The 13127-nt window shown below is 38.4% G+C and overlaps 1 protein-coding gene across 7 annotated transcripts in view; it reads right to left on the bottom strand.

The window, feature by feature from the left end:
- The window catches only part of ITSN2 (intersectin 2), a 138857-nt gene that overhangs the window by 90637 nt on the left and 35093 nt on the right, over nucleotides 1–13127 (bottom strand). For all 7 annotated transcript variants that reach the window (XM_029938202.1, XM_029938203.1, XM_029938206.1 and 4 more), the window contains 9 exons: nucleotides 12131–12223; nucleotides 10040–10103; nucleotides 9051–9214; nucleotides 7355–7561; nucleotides 7113–7209; nucleotides 6186–6325; nucleotides 1740–1803; nucleotides 1059–1196; nucleotides 461–546 (listed from right to left, as the gene is read on the bottom strand). In XM_029938202.1, the coding sequence (XP_029794062.1) occupies nucleotides 461–546; nucleotides 1059–1196; nucleotides 1740–1803; nucleotides 6186–6325; nucleotides 7113–7209; nucleotides 7355–7561; nucleotides 9051–9214; nucleotides 10040–10103; nucleotides 12131–12223 (1053 nt within the window). The remainder of the gene's footprint in view (nucleotides 1–460; nucleotides 547–1058; nucleotides 1197–1739; nucleotides 1804–6185; nucleotides 6326–7112; nucleotides 7210–7354; nucleotides 7562–9050; nucleotides 9215–10039; nucleotides 10104–12130; nucleotides 12224–13127) is intronic.

Raw genomic sequence — 13127 nt, 5'->3', positions numbered from 1 at the left:
AGGATATCAAACACACAAACCCTTGCCAAATGTGCATACTTTCTTCCTAAATACATTTCTTCTCATTTTTGACTTTCTTAATTTTTTGATGTCAAAATCCAACTCATTTATCAAATAGTTTTTTCTTCCGGTATATAAAATATTAAGAATGTAAAAATTCTAGGGGTGCCTGGGTGGCTTAGTCAGTTAAGTGTCCGACTTTGGCTCAGGTCATGATCTCGCGGTTCATGAGTTTGAGCCCTACGTCTGGCTCTGTGCTGACAGCTCAGAGCCTGGGGCCTGCTTCAGATTCTGTGTCTCCCTCTCTCTCTGCTCCTCCCCTGTGCACTTTCTCTCTCTCAAAATAAATAAACATTAAAAAAAAGAGAAAGAGTGTAAAAATTCTAAATACTCATTTATATCTCAAGGTAAAATTTAAGAGAACCCACTATAAATATACAACTTGGACACTCAATGTTACCTGGTAATTTTTTCTGAGGTTCCTCTTCTTGTATTTTCTGATATGAAGGCAGAGTTCCATTAATAGAGTCAATTTGCTTTCCTCCTCTAAGAAAGCAAATAAACATAGTTAGCCTCATGCAGTCTGGGAACTTCTAGGCAAGACTATATACACAGCTACATTACCAACAACTAGTACCATTTAACATTCAGAAGAGATCGGGCACGTTCAGGGTGGTATGGCCGTAGACCCATTTAACATTCAGAATACAGCATCAGAACATTGAGAGTGCACTATGGTCTGTAGTTACCATGTACAGCAGGATGCGGACTGTCCTGCCAGAGAGATCTGGATTCCCACCACAGTTCAGGTGACTGCTATCCGTGAGCAAGTTTTGTTTTCAATCTCTTTAAGTCATTAGTTTCCTTATCTACAGTATGGTGGAAACACACCTATTTCTCCTCCTTCCTGGCATAACTCATTAAATACCAAAATCAAATGGCAGTGTAAATGTTTAACTTCCCATTAAACCAGAGCAGAGGCCTCAGGAAATTGCTATGTAGTAATCATGTCTGTCCCCAGGAATCAAAACCATGCCTCTTCCCTCCAAGGCGCCAACCTGAAAGATGGAGGGACAAGTTCAGGAGGCAATGTCAGTGGCAAGGGCTGTCCTGCTTTGGCCATGTCGGTGAGATGCATTGCAAGGATGAACTCTTCAGCTTTCAGCTGTCCGTCGCCATCAATGTCAGCCAGGGTCCTAAGGCAAATGTGAACATTCACAGCTTAGAAACAAAGTCTATGTAAAGTATTTTCAAAAGAGTTCAAGATTCTATTTTTAAAACAAGAAAAATGATAGTAAAACAGTTGGATTAACATATTTTAGGGAAATGTAAATATATATGAAAAAGTGAGCTTATTTTTACCCTCAACTGTCCTATTGTACAAGAGAGGGGAGAAACTTTGAAACAGAAAAGGAAACATTTCTTCCAAAAATGTGGCTTGTCTTGTTTCATGGATAATTCACCTATCAAATCAGTCAGCTCTAAATTAAAAATGAGATATTCTCAAATTCTCCACAGACGCCATTATGAAAAAGCAAACCAACTTTACCTGCAGAATAATTAAACACCAAACTCTCAAGAATAACATTTTGCACAATTTTGCTGGTTTTCAACATTGCATTAACCTTCAACTGGCTGCTCTTATGGAACATCTCTGAGTCACAAATGTTTTCAGAAACAGGATCTTTCTTACAATAGAGGATGTATAGTTGAAAATCGTAATTAATGGACAAACTCACCAAATAGTGGCTAGCTGAGTTTGAGAAAGATTTGACTGAAGAAGGGCATTTCTAGCTTGAAAACCTGATTGAACAGGGAAACCATAAAAAAAAAAAAAAAAAAAAAAGAAAGAAAGGAAATTCTTTAGTCTTTTTAAAGTCATGCAAACCTAAATAGCTGTATCTACAAAATAACACTGCTGCCACCCCGGAAACTTTGACCATTGGTAAGCTTTTTCCACATGCAGGTACTGAGCATTCAGTACTAATCAACACACAGCCATTGCCCCAAGGAATTTAAAATCTAGAATTAGAAACTCAAGTGTTCCCCCATGTCCCTTTAGAAAACAACAGTCCATGCCACTGACCAACATGAAGGACCGAGTATTTGCACATAAAGTGCTGGAGGCCAAGCTCTCGGGCTTCCTCTTGCTCCCCATGCAGCCCCAAGCACAGCTTTTTTAGTGTCTTCAGATTTTTCTCTTCTTTCTCTGATCTTTAGTCTGTCTCTACTCTTCCTCTTCCAAGTGACCTGTAAATGCTGGCACTCCCCAATTTCTGGGGAGTGCCGTGTCCTGCGCACTCTCTTCTCTGTGTGTTCACATCTGTGAACTTTCTGCGACTTTAAATAGCACCTCAAGGCTGATGATTTGCAAATGTACACGCCAGCCCAAACCTCTCCTTTAGGTTTAGACTTCTAGATCCAACTGAAACACCTACCTAAGTATTTCACAGGTATCTCAAACCAAATACATACAAAACAACTCTCTCAATCCCCGTTCACACCCCACTTCCCAACCACCACCCAAACCATTCACTCTCAGTCTGCCCTTTTCTCTGGGTGGCATCACTGCCCATTCAGTGGCTCAAGCCAGAAACCAGAAAGTCACCCTTGATCCCTCCCTCTCATGTACACCTATTGCCAACATCAAGTTCTACCCTCTAACATCACTGCATGTCTGGGTCCCTCTCACCTTGTAAGTCCTAATTTAACGTCACCTTCTCAGAAAGGCCATCTCTGTTCCCCTATCATCCAATATACTTCTGCTGGTTTCCTTCATAGCTCATACCACAAATTGTAATGTAACATTTATCTTCCTGTTTACCTATTTACAGCCTGTTTCCACTATCACGCTAAGTTCTACAGAGACAAAAACCTTGACTGCTTTATTCACTAACATATTATACCCAGTGCCAGGTGCATAAATGCTTAATATTTGCTAAAGGATGAATAAAGTTGTAATCCAAAGGTGCAGTAAGGACTTAAATGACAGTAACAGTAGTCAGCATTCACTGAATGCTTATTATACATGGTAAACTGTTCCCACTTCTTTTCTCTGCCTCAGTGTTCAAAAATAGTAACAGGTTTCCTGATACGAATTTTCATGTCAGGATAATGGTCCCACAGGATAATGATCCCACAAGAATCAATTCAGAACACAAAGTCCTCGTCTGATTCACAGTATTCACTCCTGGTGGGCAATTCTGTGGCTTTCGGACCATGGATAGAATCACCTGGCATCTCTAGGGAGGGTCATCTGGTCAGTAAAGCAGGTGCTGCACCTCCCATTTCCAGGCGACTGACTGAGCCATGCGTACGGGAAGGGTCAGCCCTACTGAGGGTTCAGCCTGAGTTGAGGCTCACCCAAACTCTGCACAGAAGAGAGTACATCCACCAACTCCTCCACAGCAACTGGTCCTACTACAGAGCCAGCATGAATGCTGCCAACACATTCTTTCCCTGAGCTTTGGACGTGAGGTCTCGGTAATCAAAGCGGCATACACTAAATGGTACAAACACAAATACACCATGAATTGTAACATACAACTGGATGTTTAAATTATAGAACTTTAAAATCTTTCTCAGTCTAAAAAAAAAAATCTGGTCATTTAATAAAAATCACATAAGGAAAACCACTGGAAATAGCTCATGGCCTCATCTAACTAATTACTCCTTAGTAGATTTCACATAGGAAGTGAGATCTGAGGAGGTCTTTGAATGAAAAGGAGAATTCTTCTAATAAAGAGAAATGGAAGGCTATTGCAAACTTGAAAAAAAGGGCTAATAACTAATGTTTCAGCTCTTGAATAAAGACAACTGAAAGTAGATCCCTTAGCATTAGGCAACAGAGCCAATGAGGAAAACGAGAAGGAACGTAACTGGCTAAAAAGCATACTGGTGGAGGGCTTAAATGTATACAAAGTGTGAATAACGCCAAGTGTTACAGAGAGCCAGCAGAGTACTTCGCTAAGAAAAGCTCACTTGAATGTGCTCACTGCTGGTCTGCCAATCCTTTGGATATCCCATTTCCTGTGCCTACAGTAGTCCCCCATTCTCTACCTGGGGGTCTACTCATCCTTGAAGGTCCAGCCCAGATGTCATCTCTTCTATGAAACTCTCTCTCATATCTTACCATTAGTCACTTTCTCATCTATATCAATTACTGCACTTTCAAACCACTAATCAAATACTATGATTACGTGACCTACATACTGTGGACTCTTCAAAGATATGGACTGCGTCCTCCTCCTCTGTGTATTCCAGGGCATCACAGGGTGCCCAGAAATTATGTGACTCAGAAACTACAAGTCAATGGGTTCATTTAAATAAATCAAGAGAGTTTAGTGGGGAGAGAAGAAGAAGAGAATAAAATTAGAGCACCAAATGCTACACTCACTGAACAAAGCACAACATGTAAGTATAAGTCAGCCCCATCCTCAGATATTTGGGCTTCTGCTATTTTAGGACACCAGAAACAACTATTCTTTTTTTTCTTTAAATCCTTCCCTTAACTTATGAATATTTACCTTTACTCTTACAGGTCTTAGAATAAAAACATTCTCTGCAAAACTAATACACCACCTTCATACAGTGTGGCACATACAAGTAATTAACAGCAGGGGCTCATTCTTTACAGCGGCTCCCTATAGACCTTCATATTCTGTGTTTATACAGTATGTTTTTAGTACAGAAAGTATACTAATCTCAAGTTTTCAGCACCTCACGAGGTTTGTGCATGGCCCACTCCCAACATAGTAACTATAATATTCGGATTTCTATCCCCATCAGTTACATTTCCAGTTCTTCAGCTTCATATAATTGGGTTAAATAGTATGGACCCTTTGGGCCACGCTTCTTTCATTCAATAGATTGTTTTGCTGTGTTCTGTTACAGAAATATATCATTCTCCTATTGATAGATATTTAGGCTGGTTCTTTTTTGGAAGTTTTGACTGAAGCTGCCATGAACATTTTTGTATGTCTTTTTATTCCACTTTTATTAATTTGAAAAAAACCCCATTTATTTATTTATTTATTTATTGGGAGAGGGAGAGAGTAAAAGGGCGGGGAGTGGGGGACAGAGGATCTGAAGCGAGCTTTGTGCTCACAGGAGAGAGCCCAGTGTGGGGCTCAAACTTACGAAATGTGAGATCATGACCTGAGCTGAAGTCGGATGCTTAACTGACTGAGCCACCCTAATGGCCCTAGTAGTGTATCTTAAAGAAAATATGTACATTTTTGCTTGTCCAACCAATTTCAAAGCCTTCTTGCTCCCTGTCCAACTGCACAGAGACCTCATACTCCTATTCTACAGACTACTTTTCAAAGTCTCTAAACATGCCATGTACTTCTAGCTCTTCGGATTTCTTCTCTGTCACCCTCAAATGCTACCACCTTCAATCTTATCTGTCCAAACCCTAACTCTTCCTTTCATGATGGAGTTTAAGTGCGCCCTTCCTATAAGATGTCTTATCTGATCAATTTATAAGTATTATCTCCCATTCTATGTCCCCTAGCACTTTAAAGCTCTATTTTTTTAAAATCACTTATTTTATTATTCCATCTGAACTGTAGATTAGTTGCTGAGTTAAGAGAGAGGGGGAAAGTTAGAAGGTGGGAACTCTACTTGCCTATTACCCTCTGTTTATATCCCCTTCCCTACCCTTAACTGGAAAAGTTTGGATAATGTTCTAGCATGGACTCAAATGTTCTGTAGGGACCTAAGGGCAAATCTTACAGGAGCATCTGGGTTGGAACATGAAAGGGTAGACAATGCTCCTGGGAGGTTTCAGTAAGGGCAAGTGCAGAAAGACCCAGTGAGGGCAGGGACCCGCAGGGAGAATAAGCTGAGCTAAGTCCCACACACTCTTCCCATCATGGGAGGGTCTCCCCTGGAGGACGAGGCTTCATCTTCTCAAAGGAGAGGTCTTTCTTCCAAAAAGTTGGGCGTATACCTGTGTGCTCAACTTGATCATAAGAACTTTGAAGAAATCAATCACATTGCATCCATCTCTGAGCTCTCACGCAACTTAAGATATTTGTATTTATCAAACGCCTGCTAAATTTTTTGGATGCTAAAATTTTAGGTGAGCTACAAAGTACAAATTCAAATAAGAGTTCTTTAGTAGAAATTCATATAAAAGACTTTTAACTATCTCACACTCTGAAACACTGTATGCCACCTACCTGAAAGGTATCCACTCATGCTTTTGTCAAGACTATTAAATTTTTGCCGATATTTTAACCTTGAAGGCTGAGGAACCGCCCACTCCAAGGTCCCAGTCTTGGGCGAGTTCCCTGAGAGTGAAGCAGTTGAGGAAGTTGAGCTAGAACAAAATTTATTAAAAATTTTTGTTACTAAATAAAATATACATAGTTAAATTTTATAAGGCAGAGACATTAAGAATCACACCTTCTATGGTATAGTAGTAACTGCCTTTTGCTTGATATTTTAAAAATCTAATTTAACCTCATTCTCAGGAAAGCAAATACCATATGAAGTACAGAACTACCATATACCAAGAACCTATTACGTGCCAGGCCCTGTATTGTGCAAAGGCCTTTATAAATACTATTTCTAATCCTCATGACAAACTCAGAAGGTATTACTGTCCCCACATGTTCCATGGGCAAACTATGGCTCAGTGAAGGTCACACACATCCAGGGGGAGTCTAAGCTAGGATACCAATACTCTTCTGAGTTAAAGCTAACCTCTTTGGTACACTGCCTTAAGAAGTATTATGATGACTTACATAAGCGGTGATGAATGAACACTGAAGCTTTTGTGCTTTCTAAAATTTAAAAGCTATTCAATCAGAGTTTGCACAAGAAAAAAATTAATAATGCATCATGACTATGGGACTTCTTGAGAAATATATGTAGTATGTAGTTTGGGGGCAAAAATTTGACAACTGAATATACAGCAGAATATTTTTAGTTTACATGGAACATTTTCTTCAAACATTTAACAATTTAAAAAATAGTAACTTATTTTATGGGAGTCAGAAGTAGTCAATTTACCTTAAGCACTTTACATTTGGCCATTCTAATGGATAAGCTCAGAGCTACTCCTTAATGAAAGCATAAGAAGCTGGAGTTTTAAACCTTCATACCTACTAGATCCTAAATCAATCAGAGACTGGGCTTTCTGTAAACTAGCACCGCCGAGTCCTCCCATCATGAGACTGTACGATGACGTATGAGGCAATGCTAAAAAATAAAAAAAGAAGAAAGAGAGGAAGAAAAAGGTTCACAGAAACCAGTATCACAAAGTAGGAGGGAAATCTATATTTATTGGGACACAAATGTAACAGTTTCTTTAATAGTTTCTGACTCGTTAGATTTAAGTACTTACTTGAAGAAGAATAAGGAATGGATAATGGCTGCATGAGGCCCGCGGTTCCATTTGGCAGTGACGACGTGCTGACAGAAGGCACTAGGGGAGCAGGCATCATTAAGGGAGGAAGGGTGGTCCCTGAAGTCGCAGAGGGTAAGGGGGTGGCCATGGGTGCAACTGGAGGCAATGAGTGAGGAATGGACAGATTGGGCATGCTTCCCATTCCTAAAGACAAAACAGAATACATTTTCCAGGGCTAGTAATCAACACATGCCAGAAAACAACAAGACAACAGTCCAGTGAGCAGACCCATGTTTATAGAGACAAACTAGTCTTCTTGTTAGAAAGTTCACTAAAGCAGCTTGGACCTAGCAGTGAGGGACATACACCACTGCTTTTAATATCAATGTTCTGACCCATGTAAACTAAGGGAATGCCTAGTAAGGAGTTAAAAATTGTCTTCCAGAATCATCATGAAAGCTAAGCAGCCTTTTCCAATTAAATATTAGTATTCTCAAAGAAAGACTGTATTACCTGATTAAATGTGGGGTTCTGTATAAGGATAATAAATATAGGGCTATTGAGTCACTCAACTAACACACATACATGTACACACTCCCCCAATGTCCCCACTCCCCAAAAAAGGATGTTCTAGTTATTAGATACTTTAGGTGACCCATTTAATGCCTATGTATTTGCAAGAAGAAAGTATGCCATATATTTCACTTTTCTTAAGTAACACATCCATGCATTCAAGGACAATTCTTTATTTTTTTAATGTTTATTTTTGAGAGAGAGAGAGACAGACAGAGCAAGAGCAGTGAAAGGGCAGAGAAAGACAGAGACACAGAATCTGAAGCTGTCAGCACAGAGCCTGATGCAGGGCTCAAACCCACGAACTGCAAGATCATGACCTGAACTGATGTTGGATGCTCAACTGATTGAGCCCCCCAGGGGCCCCAAGGAAAATTCTTTAAAAGGAACAAAATGATGACTTTTATTCAGTTACTAACTGCAGAGTAATAGGTGCACCATAAAAGTAGGGTCATACAACGATTTGGTATTTATGTTCACAGCAGCAGTGAAAAGAGTTTAGTATTTTAAGATCTAACATGTGGAATGAAAAAGCATGAATGTACTATTCTAATGAGTGCTTCTCATATATAATCAATAAAAAACTGCCTAATCAAAATTAACAGAAAGCTGATTCCCTCTGATGAAAATGTAAATTAATGAGCACAAAGTCCATAACTTTTAGCCCTAAATTTAGCTGGATAATTAATGTTTAAATTAGAAAAACCTCTATTTAGGAATAATTTTAAATTACCCCCTAAATGAAACCATTTCAAGTGAGTTTAAAATTGTTCACAATTTTTCTGTTACTCATACAGAGTACAAAGGAAACTAAGGATAGTATTTAAGATCAGCTCTAACTATGGGTGGGGTCATATAATTTTTCATCCAAGTGGGAGCTGTGAAAGGGGACGCGAGCCAGACTCGAGGCCAGGGCAACACACACAAATCAGAAGTGTCCCTGGAAAACTGGGACACAAAGACACCCCTGCTATGACAGCGACTTTAATATTTCTTATCTCAGAAATGAAATCTAACTTGGAGTCTGAGGACTATTGTTTTTGCTAACAAACCCTTTTCTGTTATTCTGTCCAGAACAAGTTTCTATCAAATGCAGCGAATTCAATTAATAAGTGCATACCAAAGCGAGCAGAAATCAATGGAGAGAACATCGGAGGCTGTTTCATGATAGGAGGGAGGACCACGGGCAACTGCTGGCCTTGCAGCTTCAGCTTGATGAGCTTCATCGCTATGGAGAACTCCTGCTGGTCCATCTTCCCGTCCTTGTTCAGGTCTGATAACGCCCTAGAAAGACCAGGAGTGGGCAGAATGGGATGTAAATTCACCATTATTTTTGAGGATCATAAAATACAAACAATGACATAGCACTCACATATAGATCATCACTTAATGATAATCATACATTTAAAAATAAACAAATAAAACCCAAAAAGCTAAGACCTATACACTAAGAAATAATGAACAAGGGTATCATCTTATAAAATATGGCCAGTCTACTCAGAATCCGTGTAGAGAGAACCTGTGAGACCTCTGGTGTGAATTCCACCAGTGTGGACAGAAAGAAATTATCCAAGAGTATATAGTCATACTAAATTTAATGTATTCATTTGTTCAAATATTTATTGAAAGCCTGCAATGTGCCAGGTACTCCACCAGCCCCGGGAATATTCCAAGTGGAAACTAAGATAAGGTAGCAGTTGATATTTACTGTAAATACATTAAAAACAAAACGCTAGATAATATAAAGAATGATTTTGTTTAAGGTCAGAGCAGGGAAAGGGCAAGCTAATTTGGAATTTACAGATAATGAAAGAAATGAAACAACTACAAAGTAACAAAGATTTTGAGAGTCTGCCAAATTATAAAGAAATGTTTTTCAATGGCAACGTATACATCTTTCCTCAAAAATTCTAAGGACATTAAAAATTTGTCCAACAGAACAAAATCCCAATTGTTCTCATTTACTCAATAAAATTAATTATTCTAATAGCTGAATACTTAACGACACAGACTACAAGTAAAAGCAACTTTTTATTAACACTGTATCAAAAACAAAACAAAGCCAGACTACCAGAAATTTAAGTTCATTTACAAAAAAGAACACTTTACCAAATTTCAGCTAAAACAGGAGCTGGCAGGCCTGACTGTAAGAAAAAGGTCCGTGCCTGATCACCTGAAGGTAATAAAAACAAACACCATCAGCACATTAGTAAATGGAACTCCTCCAGTGTCTCTGAATAATAATAATGGATAACAATAATGCTATTGACTTATCATTTTAATTTCAGTCATTAAAGAATTAAACAGAAATACACATATACAATTATTTACATTACACTAAAGATTTAGATGTCTTAAAACAAAAAACTCACAAATAAAGTTATACATGGGGTGCCTTGGGTGGCCCAGCTGGTTAAGCGTCCGGCTCTTGGTTTTGGCTCAGGTCATGATTCCAGGGTTGTGGCACTGAACCTTGTGCAGGGCTCTGCTCTGAGTGTGGAGCCTGCTTGGGATTTTCTGTCTGTCTCTGTCTCTGTCTCTCTCTCTCTCCTTTCCTCCCCTTGTCCCTCTCCCTCACTTGTGCTTTCTCTCTGAAATAAATATTTTTAAATAAATGAAATTATATCCATTAATCAATAATGATAGATTACATTATTCATCTTAGTTTTTCCATATTAACTGGGGTATTATTTGATAACATTTCCATTTAATAGAATTCGTAATTGAAAAACACTATTCTCTAGAAAAGTTCTGTATCAAAAATACCAGGAGTTGGAAAAGACAGTCTCCCATGGGTCTCTAACAGTCCTATGTGTCCTGCTGTGTGGGCCAACAAGGCAAGAACCTTGACTACTTTCTACCTGGGTCATTTCTCAGAGTTGGGTTTGCAGTGAGCAATCTTGAGGCATGAGGTAATGTTCCCCCTCTCCCCGGGCCAAAAAACAAGCTTGCTTACTAAAAATGGTGGGTTCTCCCACAGGCTCAGTGTTCCTGTCCTATGACACAGTCACTGCATGTTTAACATCCTTTTTGGGCTCTCTACATCACCCCTTAGGCCATGAGACAGTAACAGACTCCATTGTTAACCTGTAAGTAGGGTAATCAAATCCTAGCCCTGATACCAGGAAAGGGAGCTATTATTATAGAAGAATATGAAACTAATGGCGAAGAAGGTGGATTCCAAAACCAGACTGAAAAGTCTCAAAGCCCAGATCAACACTAACCATCTGTAAATATAGACAGCAGTGGCTATCTTACAAGGCTGTTGCAAGATCAAATGAGATAATGCACTTACATACAGCATCTGAAATACAGTACAGATTTGTATTTATTATTATTATTCATTATATTATTATTCGTTATTCATTATACTACTGTAAATAAATTGCTCACGTGCTTCAACACAAGAAAAAAGTTTGATGTATACAAAAAATATAAGTTTTTGCTCTGGAGGCCATTTTGCAAAACAAGGGGTAATGCCAACAATCAACTTGGTATCACCTCTCAAAAACAGAGGACTAGCATTATAAAAACAGATTGCAGAAAAAAATTCTAGATTATTTTCAAGGAAATGGACCTGATGCATACTTCTTCTAGACTTAGTAATACTGATTGTTATATAGGTAATTGGCACAACATATTAGGAGCACATTAATAAATCTGCTTGGAAAAAAGTCTCAATTACCTCAAGAAACAACATTCTAGAAATAACATTAAAGTGTGAAACTGGACAATTAAACTGAAATTTTTTTTATGTTTTTTTGTTTTGTTTTTTTTTTGAGAGACAGAGATAGCGCGAGCAGGGGAAGGTCAGAGAGAGAGGGAGACACAGAATCCGAAGCAGGTTCCAGGCTCTGAGCTGTCAGCACAGAGCCCGATGCAGGGTTTGAACTCACGAACTGTGAGATCATGAACTGCGAAGTCAGACGCTTAACCAACTGAGCCACCCAGGCACCCCTAAACTGAAATTCCTGATTATCCATGTAGGATTAGGAAAAGCTCTTCCATATGCCAATTCCAAAACAACAAATTAAGACAATTCCAGAAAAATAAAACCACTGTATTTTTTTTTAATTCGTGAATTCTGATAGGAATTTTATCAAAGAATAATACAAATTTGATGGTAAGAAATTAAAATTCTAAATTCTAAGGCATTACATGAAAAGGAACATAATTCATAACTGAAATATAAACACAAACCTGTTATGTAACCTCCTGAGGGTTTGAGGTTATCAAACTGCTTGTCATGCTTAGTCCGTTCTTCAGAGGTAATAGCCCACATGTTTGGCCCTCCTAAAACATAAGTGAAAGACAAAGAAATTGTAGTATATATATGAGAATGGTAAAAATAGTTCTAAAATGTATATATGAATCACAAGTGTCAATTTACTGACAGTTCTCTATCCCCACATGACACAAAGAGTAAAACTCTTTCATGACCATGTACACATAGCACAGCCCTGAGGCTTTTCACTCATCCATCTAAACAACATCTATGAAACAATTACTGTATACCACTCACTGGCAATGGGCAACAAGCTAAATTCTGGAAATAGATGAATAAAATATTATTCCCATCCTCTCTGCACATTCAACATAGCTGATAATCATGTACACCTCACTTCTACCTTTTCAGTTTACTCAACTTCCAACAAGAAGAAACCCAATGTTTAAATATGTAAACTCATATAGGTTGGCTACTATATGAAAACCTGCCTTACAAAGTTGTTCCCAGGAATGCGTTTCCTTGAAAAGTAAGTGGCTGTTCTAATTTGAAACACTAAGATGGATCTGATTTAACAAATATTTCTTAGCCTTAAATGAATGGATTTAAAAAATCTATAAACATCCTCTTTTAAAGACAAATTTTAAGATTAAAGTTAAAAATAAAGAAACAGATGTACTGAAGAACTAAATTCCTAAAATAGCAAAACCTACACACTTTCTAAATAAATACCACACACATAGTAAAAACCGACTTGATTTATCAGTTTATTACAAAGTAAACAAATTATCCTGTCATGCCTCCTATGACAATTTGGAAAAATGATGACAATAAAAGAAATGACAACAAAGGATAACAAAGGGAAGCAGCTCGCTTTTACTGGGTCCCGACTCTACGTCAGGGACTTTTTATGAAGTAAACTCACGATTCCCACCAGTGCCCTATACATTAGGTACTATTACCATCCTTATG

This window comes from Suricata suricatta, chromosome 4, assembly GCF_006229205.1.
Source record: "Suricata suricatta isolate VVHF042 chromosome 4, meerkat_22Aug2017_6uvM2_HiC, whole genome shotgun sequence".
NCBI classification, from domain to species: Eukaryota; Metazoa; Chordata; class Mammalia; order Carnivora; family Herpestidae; genus Suricata; species Suricata suricatta.
This window is presented reverse-complemented; position numbering and strand designations above follow the sequence as displayed.